We start from the raw sequence: 18,706 nt of genomic DNA on the forward strand, positions 1-18,706 counted from the left end.
TCTTTATGAGTTAGACATGTTTTTTGTGTTAGCATTTATGACCGTCATGAACCTGTTTATAATTTTATAAAGCAAGTTCCTTTGGTCGGAAAAAGGGACCAGTCTCGGCATAAGCTTCAAAGTTTTTTTCGAACTTCATCATCATCATCATTACTATCTTGCAATCATCCATAACCATTATAATTACATCACTCTTCTCCCTCACTTTCACCATCCTGGCATTTTTCTGTATTAAATATCAGAATATGGCTTGCAAATATTCTGTACAAGATTTTACAATTTATTAGCTTATACATGTATGGTACATGTTGAAGTAAAAAAAAATGTAGCGTTCACAATGTCTAGCTGTTATTCTTCTCTAAGACAGGGCTCTATAAATGCCTCAACAGTGTCCAACACCAATAAATACCACTCTTTAGCAAAACTAACTTTTCAGGATTGGAAGACAATAAGGGAACATACCAGATTTCGGTTTAAGGACTTGTTAACCTGCAAGCAATTTTTTCTCAAATTAATGGAATGTCAAAGATAATTATCTTGGCATGGTTGTGCTATACTAAAGCAAATGTTTTTATAACAATCTGAGGTACTTTTAAAGAGTGTGAGCAATTCACATGTTGCAAACTGTCAATGTTGAAAAAAAATTACTTCATGATATCACTTTATTTTGCCCCCCAAATATATCATTTGTGATTGAATTTGTAACTAGTTTTTCATAAATTTAAGTGTAATACAGGTAGTATGATTTCAGCAGCTCTAATAGGAATAAATATCAGAAGGAATACATTTGCACCATTATGACAATTAATATTTCAATTTATAAACTTGTGACTAAAAAGTATTTATTTAAAAAAAAGATCTCAAAATTAATGAGAATAAACATTTGAGAAAGTGTTTCTCTCTGGCTGGATAACAGAAGAAGAGTTACTCCCACCCCCCAAAAAAAGGGTATTAGTTGCACGAGGATCAGTTCTTTAAAACTACTGATAACTTTTTGAATGCTCAGAAGTATCTTCATAATCATTTGAGAACTCAGGGGTGTAAGTGGTCACAAATAAAAAGAGCTGAAAAAAGCTGAGTATTGAAAAAGTCTGAAATAGAAAGAGCTCCCATACTTTTTGTATGGAGGAAAGCCAAATATAAGCTGAAATTTAGCTGAAAATCAAAACAATAAAATCTGAAATCAGATAAAAAATATGAACTCTCACACCCCTGAGAACAGAAGTATGCAAATATTGAATGTTTATGAGTGCAATGGACAGAATACTTCATGAGGTGAAAGATGAAATGATCCATTTTAACCAGACGTAGCTGAGTTGAGTGGATGATTAATTTCATCTTTCACCGAATGAGGTAATCTGTCCATTGCAAAAATGAAAAGAACATTCATTATTTGGCTTATATGACACCTAAGAATGGATTCTTATTAATATATTATGAAATTTATGAACGTGGTCATGCAGTGTGAGCTCGGTCTGCTGATTGTCGTGTACATACAACATGCGCACTTCAAAGGGGAAGTTCACCCTGACAAACCTTCGGCAATATTTTGTTATTATTTTTCTGCTATTATTACAACAAACTTTTCTTCAGGGTGAACTTCCCTTTAAACACAGGCGGTTTTGTGGTGCCTGCAACTGTCTTGGTGCAATGGACAAAATAGTAGGGGAAGGCGGGGTAAGTTGAGCATAGGGGCAAGTTGAGCCACCAGCCCCAGGCCAATAATGAATGAGTCGGACATTGTGGTGGTGTCATTTATTGATGACCCATAGCATAACCCCTAACCCCACCATATTGTTTTCAACTTTGAAACAAAAAGTAGTTTTTTAGAGGGAAAAATATGAATTTCAGCCAAAAAAGTAAAAAAGAGTGTGAAATAGATAAGTGCTTTATAAACACACACGTCTTTAAATATAATAAAGACATGATAACAACATTATTAGTCCAGGTATGGATCTTCATTCTTGTCATAGTCTTTTATATGATGGATGCATAATAAATGTGTGGATACAAAATTATCGTACTAAGTTCGGACTGGGGTAAGTTGAGCCAAACAGCATGGGGCAAGTTGAGCCATGGTAATTCCTATGGTAATGTATCTTAAAAAACAAACAAACCATAAAAATCGATTGAAATGCTAGCTGAAAGGAGCAAATTTACATGACTGCTCTTTTCCTTTTAAAGGATGTTAGTATTTATAGAGAATTAGCAAGTGAAAAGACTTTAAACAAAAAATTGACATGCTGGTTCTCCCCTCATACATTTTGTACATAGTTTTTGTGGCTCAACTTACCCCAGAAGGTGGCTCAAACTTACCCCATATATGGGGCAAGTTGAGCCATTTGACATCGCTTTTTTCAAAGGTCACGATGACTTTCAGTGTGGGGATAGAAAGTTATATATAGGTGGAAAATATTTCAGAAGAATTAAATTTCAAGGCAAGGTACTTATTTCGACAAGATTATTAATCATATCAATTCTAACATGCAAAAAGCAAAAACTGTCACAACTTACCCGCCTTCCCCTATGGATCCAAATTTGCAGTTGATGATGCCATTGTAAAATGGGATGAATGATCAATATCGAACCAATCAAGAACAAGGATCTCTATAGGTGTCATATATTTTACTATAATCCCAGGAAGATTGTTTCTTTTGCACTGATATTTCACTGGAAGAGGTCAAACCAGAATAAAAAATAGGTTATTGTGGAGCCTTGTGGCAAAGAAAAAAACATCGCTACCTACAAGCATTTTGCCCATGAATACACATTGGGATTTATCTTCAGGTTAACAGCATACCTCTCTCTGTAAACAAAATTAAATCATAAATTGCCCATGCAATAAATATGAATTTCTTAATACTTATTGTAACTACACCTCTGTCAAACATATTGGCCGGAATTCACAAAGGTGGTTTTGAAAACCCACGGTTGAATCCATGGTTCATGCAGATTCCCTATATCAATTACGCTTAATAGCGTGTATAAAAAATGTCCAATGCTGATGCATGCTTTTGTCACAGTGCGCCAAATTGACACTTGTTACCTTGGTTAGATACACTTTTATATTCACAAGTCCACTCTTTGAAAAGTGGACTCATGAATAAAATAGCGTGGATAACGGCAACAGGCGTCAATGTGGCGCACTGTGACAAAAGCGTGCATCAGCATTGGACATTTTTAATATACATGCTAAAATAAGCGTAATTTATAATGGAAATCTGCATAAACCATGGACTCTCAACCGCGGGTTTTAAAACCACCTTTGTGAATTTGGGCCTTTGGGACCATAATTAAGGGAATATAATGTACATGTTAGCTCTCAAGCAAGACCTTTGGTAAGGCACTCATTGTGAAACATCCCCCCCCCCATGTCTGAAAAAAAAAAAAACTTGCTCAAATTTCATTGGCGATTGTTCTACCCATAGAATTTTCTATTTTACATTTTTACAAAATATTCACATTATCACATAAAGGCTCACAACAAGATTAAACCAAGCACGTTGGTCAACCATGTAGGGTTTTGTCCTAAACTGAGGCAATTTTCTTTTTTTTTTAATATGAAAATGCAATGCAATTCTCTCATTGTGTTCAATATATCATATCTCTTTCAGCATCGTTGCTAAGTGTGGATTAGTCTCCGGACTTTGAAACAGAGGGTCGTGGGTTCGAATCCCAGCCATGGCGTAGTTTCCTTCAGCAAGGAATGCATCCACAGTGTGCTGCACTGGACCCAGGTGGGGTAAATCATGGGTACCGGCGGGAAGTAATTCCTCAAAAAGCTGTGCAGCTGAATAGGTAGCCTAGCTTAACAGGGGTAATAATAATAGCAGGGCCCACTGGAAGAACAGTTTTCGGAACCGAAGTGGCTACCCTGGGTAAATATACTGTTATTGTTATTATTACTATTATTGGGAAAAAAAACAAACTATGATCATCTTTAGGTCTGTAGAAAGGTGTTGGAATGGTGCAGCACAAATATGCATGCAGTATAATTGACACATTACTACAGACAAAATAATTTTTATAATATCAAACCAATGCACACTGTCATGTTACACAATTGTGTTTGAGGTTAGATATATATATATACAGTGCGTCCCAGAATAAACGAAACCGAGATTTAGCGATCATTTATCATACCTTAATCATAAATAGAATAGACAAATGACCTACCAATTTAAAGCTTAGAATCTCCTCTTTCATCTGATATTACTTAGGTTATTTTTTAGTCACGCATGAGTGAGCAAAAACAATTTGAAGAAAGGATACCAAAAACTCATTTGGCGGGGGGTATCTGGGTTTGAATAAGAAAACCACATTTCTGAAAAGTTCAATATCTGCTCTTTATTTTGGTACCTCAATTACAGAAAATGGTCAAGAAATAAAAAAGTTCTAGTCATTTGAAATAAGGCTTGTATTTCCATAATTTCATGAGATAAATGTGTTTTCACCGGTTTCCCACAGAAGCTTTCGCATGGTGAACAAAAGATTTAATGCATGGCTGATCGTCAACAAAACGGAGTGTCGAGTGAGTTTGAAAGCCAGCCTGGAGAACCTCTTCATTTTATGAAATTATTGAAATTCAAGCCTTATTTCAAATGACCAGAACTTTGTTATTTCTTCATCATTTTCTGTAATTTAGGTATCAAATTAAAGAGGAGATATTGAACTTTTCAGAAATGTGGTTTTCTCTTTGAAACCCAGATACCCCCCGCCAAATGAGTTTTTGATATCCTTTCTTCAAATTGTATTTTCTCACTCATGCGTGAATGAGAAATAATCTAAGTAATATCAGATGAAAGAGGAGATTCTAAGCTTTAAATTGGTAGGTCATTTGTCTATTTTATTTATGATTAAGTAATGATAAATGATCGCTAAATCTCGGTTTCGTTTTTTCTGGGACGCACTGTATATCAAACAGTGACCCAATGCACAAATAGTGTTACCCCATCTCAGGAAATATGAAGTGATCTTCAATGTGTGTGAAAATAAACTCAATTCTGTGCAATGGCTCAAGGTAAAGAACAATGTTCAGCATAAATCTCATATATTCAATCCTGAATCAGATCATAGCATAGAAAATTGAATCACAATCTAACATAATTCTTGATACATTCTTGTTATGGACTGATTGAAGGGTATTAATGAAAACATTCATAACTTCATATGAAACAAACAAGAGGTCATTGCCCATTTCGCCTTATCAGTCCACAAAGTTCTATTTATGTTATACTCTAGCAGGTTTTAGGGGTCATTAAAAGCCATTCAGACCTGCATACCAAAACCACTGATCTCTCCCCTAACTGGATATGCTGGGAGGGTCCTTTGTTTGAAGCCGCGAGTTCTATTGTCCGCCATACCAGTTCCCCCAAAAGGAACGCGATCGCTCCATTAGCATGTGCATTGTGAGCGATACGCTAGCTGTCTGCACACTGAAGCACTCATTGCTTTTATACAAAACTTCATATATTTAAGGTGCCAGAATTCGCAATTTTCTTGAAACCATGGTACTTTTCCAGTATACAATTCGGAAACATAATTTTGAAGGGGTTGGTGTTTTTCTCACCTACGGAAGAATGGATGAAATCCTTGACTTGTATAGGGGTATTTTGGAGGTTTTCCAATCTTAGGATCGATATGACGAGGACTTTCTAGGTTATGAAGGCTTATAAAACTGGGCTTGAACCCCCCTATAATTTAAGTCTACCCCACCCCCCCAAAAAAAAAAAAAATCAAACAAGTGTAACACCGAAAATTTCATCGTCTTCAAACGTTGAAAATGTAAAACTTTCATATTTTATTTCTGATTTTGATTAAATTTTGAGCATTATTGTGTGTTTTTCTCTCTATTCAAATAATCATTTTCATGAGGTGGACTCGCCCTTTAAAGAACAAGTCCACACCCAACAAAAACTTGATTTGAATAAAAAGAAAAAAATTCAACAAGCATAACCCTGAAAATTTCATCAAAATCGGATGTAATATGAAAGTTATGGCAGTTTAAAGTTTCGCTTCATTTCACAAAACAGTTATATGCACATCTCGGTTGGTATTCCATTATTTTAACATTTTGTGCTTCCGGCAAGGAGGTCCTAAACGTCAAATTCGTAAAAATTGAAATATTGTATAATTCAAACTATAAAACACAAAAGAAATAGTGAGTAAAATCTCATTTGGATGTAACTGGCTCGTTCATATCACTATTTTTTTTAATAAGCGAAACTTTGAAATGTCATAACTTTTTATTTTACATCAGATTTTAATGAAATTTTCAGCATTGTGCTTGTCTGATTTTTCTCTTTTGATTCAAATCAACATTTTTCTGAGGTGGACTTGACCTTCTCTCTCTCTCTTTCCTTCTGTCACATCGATCGACCCTCTTCAATTATCCTCTACCAGTTTGTTCATATACACTGTAGGCAGCGGAAGCGGGGGGGGGGGGGGGGGGGGGGGGGGGGTTCCTGTACCCCTAAATTTTAGGTGGGGGACAGACCCCCCAAAATTTATGTTGACAACTTTTTTTTTGTTCTTTTTGCTTGTCAATTTTTTTCCTGCATCCCCTTTAAATTCAGGTGGACCCCCTAAAATCGTTGTGGTCCGCCCTGAAATTCTGGTTGATAACCCTTTTTTGATGCTTGTCAGATTATTTCTTTTGTTTTGCATCCCTTCCTAAATTTTGGGTCGATAACCTTTTTTTGCTTGTCAGATTATTTTTATTGCGTCACCCCCTAAATTTTCTGGTTGATAACACCCCCCCCTTTTTTGCGCCACCGAGACATTTTTTTCTTTGAAGACATTCGGCATCTCAAAATAAGTTCTGTGAAATTTCTGAAGTCTGTTAATCCGTCTCTGTAGCTTAATGTCTTTTTTACGTACTTAAAAAAAAGAGTTCTTGGAAAAAATAATTCGATCTATTGTTGACAGAGAAATATCACAAATTCACACGCCACAAGTTACGTAATAAGCCCCTAAAGTCCTAGTCCTATACCGTACATGTACCTATAGCTTGTAATTTTCACAAATAAAAGATAAATAATTTTCAGAATACCTTGTAGATCCAGTCCTTGTCCCAAAAATCAGTCTATTTCGGTCAGGATCTATGCTTGCAAAAAATATTTTTTTTAACTCCTCCGAAACGGCAGATTTTCAGTCTTAACTTAAGTTTCACAATACATGCTATACACGGTCAGTATTTTCGTGTCTCAGTCGTGATATTCTTCTGTCCAAACATGATTGATAAACTCATAAAACTTGGTGACATTTGTGAATATTAATAAACTGAATATTCATTTGAATCATGGTTTGAATTCATCACGCTTCCAGAGAAATCACAACAATCGATAACCCCCCCCCCCCCGGAGTTTTAAAGTTTTGGAAACTTGCTCTGGTAATTTAGAATTACCGCACATGTATTTGAGCACATGGGACTACATAAAGTCTACAACTATGCAGTTCACCAGCTTGTCTTATCTGTGAAAAGTAATCCATTTTCTCTGTTTCCACGGTCGTCACAATAAGTGCAATTATACGTGGCACAGGACGACATCTTAAACTTTGTATCAGGTATAAATTCACATTGAAAAGTGCTGTTATAAGAGTTGATTTGGTAAGTATAATTAAGAATTGACACTATTGCCGTGTACCAGACTCTACTCCGATTTTGGCTTTTTGGGGGAACTCGGCGTGCGGAGGTACCAACTTCCGGTGCTTCAACACGGAATAGGCCAATTAGCGTTATTGTTCCCATCCAGGTAGGGGAGAGATCAGTGACCAAAACATACAAGAGGTCACTTGTCCGGTCCCATATACTTCTTTCCATGTCATGCTCTCAGCAGATTTAGGGGTCATGAATATCTATCTATCAATACATTCAGAACATCATGGCTTCAAATCCTTCTTCAAGGTACCTCTTGTAGATGCTCATGAACTTAGCAACGAATGCTTCAAGATGATAGATAGCCTTGCTACCCTGCTGCATACGATGCTCGTAGAAAGCGGCCTGATGGGTAATCTCCGTCTTCAGTTGACCGTCACAATTCTTCAGGAGCTCCGGAGAAGTCCCTGATTGAGGAGAAAAAAACAAAACAAACTAATCTCTCAAGTTACAGAGGTAATATCTTCAATTAGTGAAATCTGCTGAAATAACTCGGTAACTGGTATTATGGCTTAAACTCTAGAGTTGATTCATATATATTTATAATCCTTCTTAAAGTAGTTAATATTGTCACTAAAGTCGTAGGCCCAGATGAGATTTATGATTTATGACAGAAATTATACGTATGTAACTGCACATTCTAAGGTATATTGGATGACAATCTAGTCTTATGTATTATATGAGAACTGCTTGCAAGAGAACGAAAAATCATTTCAAATAGCATCCAGCACAATTGTACAGTGCAGTTATTGCCACGTCAATAAGGAGTCCAAATTATATGCCATGCAGGCATCGTATCAATGTAAACTGATGGTAGCCTACTACAGGAGCCTACTTCATACGCACATCTGCCTATGGGACTTTCAGCACAATACAATTAAAAGCATGCAGATATTGAAATCACATCCGACAGTTATTACGCTTCATCAATAGATAACATTTGATATAGCACCTGTTCCTTTCGGTTACAAAGTGCTGCACATATACTACTATATGTTTGGGCCACTAAAACAATAATTTAACACTTCAGAATGGTCAGCTTAGTCCCTGCAATAACAATAACAAATATGACCATGATCAGAATCGTTCATCTTGCATAGTTGAATTGCCTAACAGACCAACAGTAGACAAACATTCCTTACGATCACTCTCCCACCCGATCCATTGCCACGTAATTACCTCCTATTACTGCAGCAAACTTACAGTATCATCACTGAAAGAAGTAATATACCAATGATATATTAATTAATGCTCTCTCAATTTACCTTGAGGATAACATCAGGTGGGATGCAGTGGGTCAAGAGTTCATACATACGACCTCTGACCTCTAGTAGCTGCCGAGGACTCTGCTGTTGGATGATATGATTGGCCGTTTCTCTTAGGAATATCTCCCAGTCGGCTTCAGGGATGTCCTGATCAGCACTGAATGGATACCTGATTTATCAATGATAAAACACATCTTTTAGGTGTGATGGTTATTTTTTATGCAGTGCTCGATTCTAAATTCTTGTTCAGACCAGGTGGATGTTTCATAAAGCTGTTCATATAGTTACAAACGACTTTGCACACAACCAGGACATGTTCTTAAGTCAGCTACATAGGGAACATTGGGCCTAAAGTGAGGGTCACCAGTCATGCTTAGAGTCATTCATTAATTACAAACAGCTTTAGGAAACACCAGGTGAAACAAAGTTCTATATTTTCAGTAATGTTTAGACATAGCTAGACAATAGGGTAATTCTGTGTATTAAACAAACATGACACTTAAGACAGTTTCAACACATTGCACTACAAATTAACAGATTTCAAACGGTTCTTACTGAGTTTGTGTAACACATTTAACATTGTGTTATATACACAACTAATTTTTCAAACAAAATATTAAATAGTTGTAGAGAAAATACATTTGGATAGAAACAATTGCGAATAATTTGACATCATGTGCCCATCCATGGTACCCTTCTACTAGAACATGAGTGTGAATGACTTCTGTTCTCATTTAATGTAATTTTACTAATTTTGAGACTGTTCTGTTCAACATATCAATGTGGTCAACATGAACAGTCTCTCACAATCTCACTTTATAGATTATCCTGTAATAAAACAACAAGACAAGAGTGTCGCTAAGGCGAGCACATAATACACCTGTCTGTAACACGAAAAATTGAGTTATTGGTCGAGCAAGAAAAGTAGAAGGTGGCAACTTCACCTTTGACCTTATGGCCTCAAAATCAAAAGGATTGCTAGGACCTATGCTAATATCATACACACCAAATTATATGAGCCTAGGTTAAGTTTAACTGAAGTTATCACTTTTACAAGGACTTCAGAAGGGTAAGATGAAAACGTCACTGTGACCTTGACCTTTGACCTCAAAATCAATAGGCTTCCCGGGATCAATGCTAGTATCATACTCACTAAACTATATGAGCCTAGGTTAAGTTAAACTGAAATTTAAGGTCTTGACTTATAACCAAAGATGATCAGTCATTCACGATATTTACCTAGAAAGTTTGAAAGATTGTCATGTATACTAATTTTCATATTTTGTTATGTGACTTCTGTGGCGATCGAGCACTGTTGTACTTTGCATGCTTCACATGATAGGATGGCTTTCCTGAGGTTTCTTTCTGATTTTTCAGCAATCTTCTTGCCAAGCTCTGAAGGGAGATTCAATCCTTCTTTCTTGCACACATTCTGGAGGATCTGGGTGATCTGTGTATTACAATGAAAACAAAAAATGTTCATTAACCAGGTCGGTGTTTCATAAAGTTGTTCTTAAGAGCGACTTTAAGAACGACTGGTGATCCTTTCTTATGCTAAATTAAAGTCGCTCTTAACTTACGAACAGCTTTATAAAACGGCCCCCAGGTATCTTCATGATTCAAAACCATGATAAGAAAATTTACAGTATGAAGGGATAATAACAACTTCTAACTTGTTAACTCTTAATGTGTCATTCACTGTAATTTTTTGTTTGTTTTATTTTTATTTCTGCGTTCACAATACATTATAAAAATAATTACATTGTTTGTAATAAACAAAATAATTCATAATGTATACAATATAAACATAATACATAATTAGAAAAAAAATATGGTGTGGGCATATACTTCACATTTTAGTAATAAAAAAAGGAACATTAACAAAATTTAATGAACGCAGGAGACCGCCATCGTGAGCTTGTAATTGATGGCGGCCTCATAATCAGTGAGTGCCACTTTTTTTTCAAAGAGTCTATATTTAAATGTTTTATTTATAAAAAAAGAGAATCACTCCTGAGACAATAATGTTAAACCTCTTGACCATAAGCTGAACTGAACAATGGAATCACTCATGCATGCAATGCACTCCTGGATGCAATAGACATTACAATAGCTGTATGACCATTGCATGAAAATGTGTTTGTGGCACTCCGGTGGATTCACAGATATGTGTTCATGGTATGATTAGGGTTAAAAGGGAAAGGATAAAAATACAGTCTAGATATTATATACTGTATGAATGAGGAGGATTTTATCACTTGTATATAAAGAAGACAATTGATTATCAATTTAAAAAAATAGACAGATTTTATGATAGGGCAACATACGATTCGACCAGTATCAACATTTAATTCTTTATGATTATCAAGGTTTGTCATCTTGGCAACCTGCCAAATTCCATAACTGTGTTGTTCTATTTTTTTTTCTTGTATCTTGTACTAGTTTTGGATCATTTATATTTTTATCTAATATTTGACAATGTTAATTGCTCAATTATACGCAATTGTATGAATGTTTGGTAGGAATTGAATGAATATTGAATTAAATATTTTTTCGCAATAACACCCACCAATCACATTGTATCATACAGATAATATCATTCGCCAAAAGGAAGTCACAATGTCAAACCCCCATCTAAAAGATAAAACTCTGTAAAAAGATATACAGCATTGATTTCATATTATCGTTTTAGATGGGCCTTTTAGATTTTATCATTCCACTTTTTAACTTGTAAGCTGTATGCTTAAACTGATGCTCATATTGCATTTACACACATTTTCTATTTCTGTTGTTCAGATTCTGTTATATATACTGTTGGTTTTATACCCTTACATGTGACCTTTGATGATTATTATAATTATACATGTTCATTACATTTCATCCCCACATGTATTCATTCTGATTCTTAATGCCAGACACTCAAACTTACTTTGTTATTGACTGCAATAATAATAATATACAGTTCTTGTATAGCGCATATAACACAATTATGAATAATGTCTCTATGCGCTTCCAAAGGATTTGGATATTATTACCCGTAATTACTAAGATTAAAGCACACACGCATTTCAAGGAATAAATTCCTGCCAGGTACCCATTTACCTCACCTGGGTTGAGTGCAACACAATGTGGATAAATTTCTTGCCAAAGGAAATTATGCCATGCCTAGGATTTGAACCCACTACCCTCTCTTTCAACGTCCAGAGACTAATCCACTGGGCTACAACGCTCCACGCTCCTTTGACTGCAATGCACTATTTCTATATCATTGTCAAGTGATTTTATTCTTAAAAAAATCTAGAAATGTCTAGCAAACAAAGATTAAGTATTTCTATTGAGTTTGAGTTCAAGAAACATCGCAAACACAATACCATATTCATTATCATTTTGAAGTATGTTGCACTGGTGTAAAGGAAACTTATTAAAAAAGTTCTTCTTACCTCAGCAACAGAAGGCGCTGCCACCCTGACCCCAAGACATCTACTGCGGATGGCTGGAATGACCTTACTAGTTGAGTTACAACATAGTATAAGTCGACACGTCGAAGTATACTTCTCCATTGTCCTACGCAATGCATGCTGTGCATCTTTGGTTAAACGGTCCACTTCTGTTAACACCACAACTGAACAGAAAGAAATTGTTGTATAGATATTTTGTTTAGACCTTCTTTGATTCATAAATGGCAGACAGATCAAATAAACAAATAATTTCAGTGTCAAAGATTTCGTAATTAACAAGTTTACAAATTAAATTTCCTTTCCCAGACTGAAACTTCCACATGATATCATACATTTAAATAACCAAGTGGCATAGTGGAAATAAGATCCCAAGCATGATTTCTCAATTTTCGTGCTTGAATTAATATTGGATGTAATATCATGATATGGGCAGTGCCATATTTGTTTACAACTCCCAATTACTCCGCTGAAGTAGGGCAAGGGGCAAATAATCCGAGTAGTTGTGAACAATTATCACAATATTTTTAACCTACCTTTGAAGTCTCTTTGTGAAGATGTTTCCATTTGTTGAAATTGAGCTGTATTCTTGATCAAATCTTGAATCACAATACGGTCATAGATCCCTGCATCACTGAAGAAAGGAATATGAAACACAAGTTACTGAGAGATGATTCAGACACGTTTTCAAATGACACCAAATTAAAGGATGAGAATGGCTAAAATAATAAACAGATGTTTGGTCTTTGTTGACCTAATAAACATTATAAATACAAAAATATAAACAGATTTTACTGATTTAGTAATCAATCATATTAATTGAGCACTGACACTGTCCTTTTCTCTTTTTTTGTTGATTCTGATTTTGTTAATTTGTGGGAAAATATAAAATGAAACCCCATCTTAGATAAACACATGACTTGACAGAATGTAAATGTATGGACGGTTACATTTTCTCTTACTAATCCTTTTTGTAATGAATTTTGAGAGAGAGAGTTCACTTCATCTTCATGCTAATTGTTCATTCCTTTTTTTCAAAATTGTGTCAAAAAAAGTCCATGAATTAAAAACAATCCATTTATTGACGGACTTGCCCAAAGTACATGAGAAAGAAGAATAAATGGCCCGACTGTGTTAAATCTGTCAAGGAAATAAATGAAAGATCTACAAACCTTGGATTGACTTCAATATGGTAGTTGCTAGCAATTGTAGTGATTTCAATTTTGCTTTTTGATGGTGTCTGTGCAGGGAACAAGAGGCAAACAAAATACAAATTTAGTAAATGGTTGATCAATCTAATCAAACAAATGGGAAAAAAAATAACATACAAAATGCAGATGTAAGCCAAGCACTAATTACAAATAATTCATTCAGTTGATATATTAATATCAATATTAGAAGCATAAGTCAAAGTAAAGTATATAGTAGGAATAGAAGTTGCATAAGAAGTAGCTGAAAATAGCTGTCATACTTGGAAAAGAGCTCCTCCAGTAACTATCAATGAATCTAATGTAATTCAGAATACACAAAAGCATGGAAAGAAGGCAAACATCTAAAAATTATGATGGGGCTTGCCCAGGAACAAAACTCTTAAAAAACAATTATTGAAGTATATGTGCTGCACACACAAGAACCATACCATCTGGCCCAGATGCACTTTGAATAAATCTAACTACAATATTAAGCAAAAACAAACTTTGAACGAAGACTTAAAACTGCTTGTTAACCATTACGTGCATATCCTTACCATGAACGTTTGATGTTCAATTCTAAGTTTTTCTACTCCTGATCCATACAGCTCCCTTAGAGCACACATAATTCTGGTCTTCTTCCCTGCACCCGATGGCCCATACACCATCAAGTGAGGGAAATCACCTGATTGCACCTGTAAAATAAAATATAAAAAATAACACAGAGGAACATGATCATCATCCATCGGCCGATAAATATCATGAATCGTAAAATACTTGCATCGGTCGATAAATATCAGAAAGCGATCTTTATGATATTAATCCTTTTTAAATTAAAAAAATGTGTTAAAAAGTGAAAATGGAACGCTTTCTACCAGAAAAAGCCCTGGTGAGTAGTGGAATGGGTTTCGGCTCACATCATTCACGATATGAAGCGATGTTAACGACAACTCTAAAATCCACTACAAAAACACGTTGGTTGCGCGAGGTTAGTATAGCATATACTAACCTCGCAATAGTGTGAGTGCCCCCCCCCCGGCGATAGCGGATGTTGAAAATAAATTAAACATTGCAATTAAACAGACAAATAAATTCAACAAACATTGATGAAAATTTCATTTTGTGAAAAGAAATGGCATTATCGTGATATTGGGAACAACCGTTCACTTCACACAGCAGCGCTTTATTCAGTCACACGCACGGTTCCCTATTTCCACCTCCAATCCATTCACTTTGTACACAAGTGCGCGTACACAAATCTACGAGTGGTTCCCAAAACCACGATTTGGCCAAAGAAATTTTATAACAAAAAATATTGCAGAATACCTCAACAACATGTCGAATTTTGGGCAGGTTATACTTACACCAGGGTGACCAGACGTCCCTTATTTCCCGGGATTGTCCCGTATTTTGCTTCTTTGTCCCGGCGTCCGACAAACCCTTCCCGGGACGCCTATTTGTCCCATATTTCAGAATATTGAACAAAATGTATTTAAAAATGACAAATTTTCATTAAAATAACCAACAGATGACGAAACAGAGACAACAATAAAATCGATAAATAAACTTTTGCAAGGTGATTTTCTTGCTAACCCAATACATCGTAAACGAACTGGACTCCTGTCTTTGTGTGGCAGGCTAGTACTAGCTAGGCATGTAGGATCGGAGCAGATTCTCTACACCAAACATGCCAAAATAATCACAAAATCGACGAGAAATTTGTATAATTATATTATGGGTTCTCAGATTACTGATTATTGAGTTTTCATAACTAGATCTAGTTGTTTCTCTTCTTCCATTCTGTTTTCACTCCCTCCTCACTTCATTCTTTCTCCCTCTCTTTCCTCCTTTCTTTCTTTTATTTATCCTTATAATTCTTCCCTTACTCTTTCTCTCCCTCCCTCCCTTAATTCCTTCCTTCCCTCCTCCCTTACTGTTTCCTTCTGTCTTTTTTCTTTCTTTCAAAGAATGAAGGAAACATTTTTCTTTCCTTAATTCTTTCTTTCTTCCCCCCTCATTTTTCTTTCTTCCGCCTCCCTTTTCTTACTTTTTTTCCTTTCTCTCCTTTATTTTGTCTTCCACACATGTATTCTTCCATTCCTTTCTTTCTTTCTGACTGTATTCAATTCAAAGAATGACTGAAACTTTTTTCTCTTTTATTCTTTCTTTCATCCTTTTATTCTAACTTTCTTTTATTCATTTTTTTTTATTTTTCCTTCATTTTCCCCTAACTTTTTTCACTTTTTCATCTCTTTTCTTTCTATCCTTCATTCTTTTGTTCACCCTCTCTTCCAATTCTTTATAGTTTTTCACAGGTGTAACGCTGTGTAGCCTTCTTTGTTGATATTTTTTTTCGATTGTCCCGTATTTCATTTTGTGAAATCTGGTAACCCTGAGCTTACTCTCCTAACTGTATTTCATTAACTAACAAGGTTTTTAGTATATGGGACTGAACACAGCTAGATCCTTCACTTCATACACATCCACCATGGCATCTGCATCTTAACCAGAATGAATCTACTCACCAACTTTTTCAGATTTGATGCTTGCTCCTTATGATAATCGAGCTTGGATAATGATGTTGGTCTGTGTTTGTCCACCCATAAGCTCATTTTGACTGTCAAATATTGAGGCTGGTGATTTTGAAATTTGACTTTGAGTTAGTCTTGATCGGAAGATCGATCGCGCCGCGCGTAACTTGCAAATTTCCCGCATTATGAATTATATAGTCTTCACAAAAGGATAGGTAATTATTTACAGATGTCAACTTTATATATATTTTAACAATGATTGACCACAAAGCAAGTTTTACAACTTTACTTTATTTTTTTCTAAATCGCTCGCTTACTACGCCCTCTCGCGAAATATATAACCTATACATATATCTTATCAATCAAATCACTTTTAAAAAAAAATTGCTCAACTTTAACACACAACTTTTTCACACAGATTAGGGATTATCTGGTTTCATGGTGAACTTGCACCAAAATGCCCTTTTTTGGCAGATGCGGGGCTTTGCCCCTTCCCCACGGAAATATGTTCCGCCGCCCCTGGTTGTAGGCTCATGTTTGTAATTTTTTAACTTTTTTTCTCATGGATAGAATTAATGTAGAAAGAAAGGCAAGTAACTTTATATCTGTAGGCCTATATCGGGGCCTATATCTGATATTCTAAACACATTGTTCATGAGTTTATTCTAACTGATTTTTTTAAAAACCTCATTGATATTGTACATGAATGAATGCATTTGTTTGTGCCTTTCAGTGGAAAGAAATAAACTCGAACTTGAACTTGACTTCCGTATTTTATTATTCCCCATTATAGGCCTACTGTTTTGTTCTTTGCATGCCATTAAAGAGGAAGTTCACCCTGAAAAAAAATTCATTGTAAAAATAGTTTTAAAAATATTGGTGAAGGTTTGGGGGAAATCCATTGAATATTAAGAAATTTAATAGAATTTTCAGTTTTGGATTTGTTACATCATAAACGAGCAGCTGCCCCCTATGTCACGCACTAAAATGCATTTATTTCATTTTTTAAAAATGTTTCATGATGATTAATTTTTTTTTAGGAACGGGTGTGAAATTATTTGTCTATTAACGTACTGAAGGTTTAGTAAAAATGTTTCAATTTTTTGAAAAAAAAATGAAATTTCATTGATTTTTCTTGACCATGACACGAAAGCTGCTCGCATAATGAAGTCACATTATCAAATAATTGAAATTCTAATTCTTTTCTTTTTCTTCAATTGATTTTTCTCAAACCTTCTGATCAGCAATATTTTTCATTATTTTTTTTTGCTATTTTTTCAATAAACTGTTTGTCAGGGTGATCGTCGTCCCCTTTAACTTGAGAAGTAACTTGAGAAATAATTTTTAAAAGACAGCAGGACCTTGTTTCCTAAAAAGTTTTAAGTCAAATTATCCAGAAATTAAAGAAAATCAAATGGTTTCAAGAATATTCAGCTAGGGATTTGGCAATACCCCATATACATTCGACTTTCAATATATTCTCGAGTAGGCTCACTTGGCCCACCGATTTGCATATTATCACATCAAATATCGTGTAGGCCTATATGGGTAATTTTGTTCGCTCGCCCTAGTAGACCTTCGCTATCTGACAATATATCTAGCAAAATTAATAGGTCTACAAAAGGCCTATATATACCTTCCTATCGAAACTCATTAAATGAAACGTCATTTTACCAAAGGGAACAAAACTTCTACCCACTTCAAACTAGATTTTTCAAAGCGCTTAAAAATGTTATGAAAAATATGTTCTATTCAGAATGAGGATATCAAGACTATGCACGATCACAGGTGAATATCGTTCATTCTTTTCAAATAAGAGGTGCGCGTGGCCGAGTTGTCTAAGGCGCCTGGCTATACATGGAAAGTCCGGGGTTCGAGCCCCGGCCGCGGCACTTATGCCCGTGAGCAAAGTATTTAATCTACAATACTCTTTTATCTTGCTTTCAAATAAATGGAAATGCTATATGCATTATTGGTAACTAGGTGTGCACTTTAAAAAAAAAAAATAGGGAACCTTTAGAGGGGGAAAATGGCACCACGGTTCCTGATAATTATTCATTCATAATAATTTTTTTCTTTTCATAAATTTTCATAAATTCCATTAGGATATACATTCATACCATACATTTTGCGGAAAAATTTGCACACATCATTTTCTTCCAGTTCTCATTTTTCTTCTGTTTACATATCTAAACTGTTTTTTTAATTTATATTATGGTATAATGCTTAATTTATTCAACTATGCCCCGGTACTATGCCTCACTTGCTCGTAATCATGGTAATGGAAGTTTACAACGAAGAGCTCCTTAAAGGGGAATGAAACCTTTGGAACAAATAGGCTTGTGTAGAAACAGAAAAATCAAAGAATAAGAATAAAGAAAGTTTGAGAAAAATCGGACAACTAATGAGAAAGTTATGAGCATTTAAATATTGCAATCACTAATGCTATGGAGATCCTCCCATTGGCAATGCGACAAGGATGTGTGATGTCACTGCTGAACAACTTTCCCTTTGGTGGACTATAAAATACCCTCAAAATGTCTCTTTTTGCTTTTTCTTATGATGCGCTTATATACAATTTTTTTATCCATGATGTATTCTTAAAAAA

The 18,706-nt window shown here is 35.2% G+C and overlaps 1 protein-coding gene across 1 annotated transcript; it reads right to left on the reverse strand.

The window, feature by feature from the left end:
• Window positions 1-7,780: 7,780 nt before the first annotated feature.
• LOC121412879 (replication factor C subunit 3-like) lies at window positions 7,781-16,322 on the reverse strand. The gene is given in 9 exon segments (XM_041605645.1): window positions 7,781-8,055; window positions 8,058-8,064; window positions 8,923-9,091; window positions 10,236-10,372; window positions 12,363-12,544; window positions 12,914-13,011; window positions 13,550-13,617; window positions 14,125-14,262; window positions 16,093-16,322. Coding segments are annotated over 9 exon segments (1,068 nt in total). The 5' UTR covers window positions 16,180-16,322; the 3' UTR covers window positions 7,781-7,873.
• Between the last annotated feature and the right edge of the window lie 2,384 nt (window positions 16,323-18,706).

The sequence above is a fragment of the Lytechinus variegatus genome, chromosome 1, assembly GCF_018143015.1.
Source record: "Lytechinus variegatus isolate NC3 chromosome 1, Lvar_3.0, whole genome shotgun sequence".
Lineage (NCBI taxonomy): Eukaryota > Metazoa > Echinodermata > Echinoidea > Temnopleuroida > Toxopneustidae > Lytechinus > Lytechinus variegatus.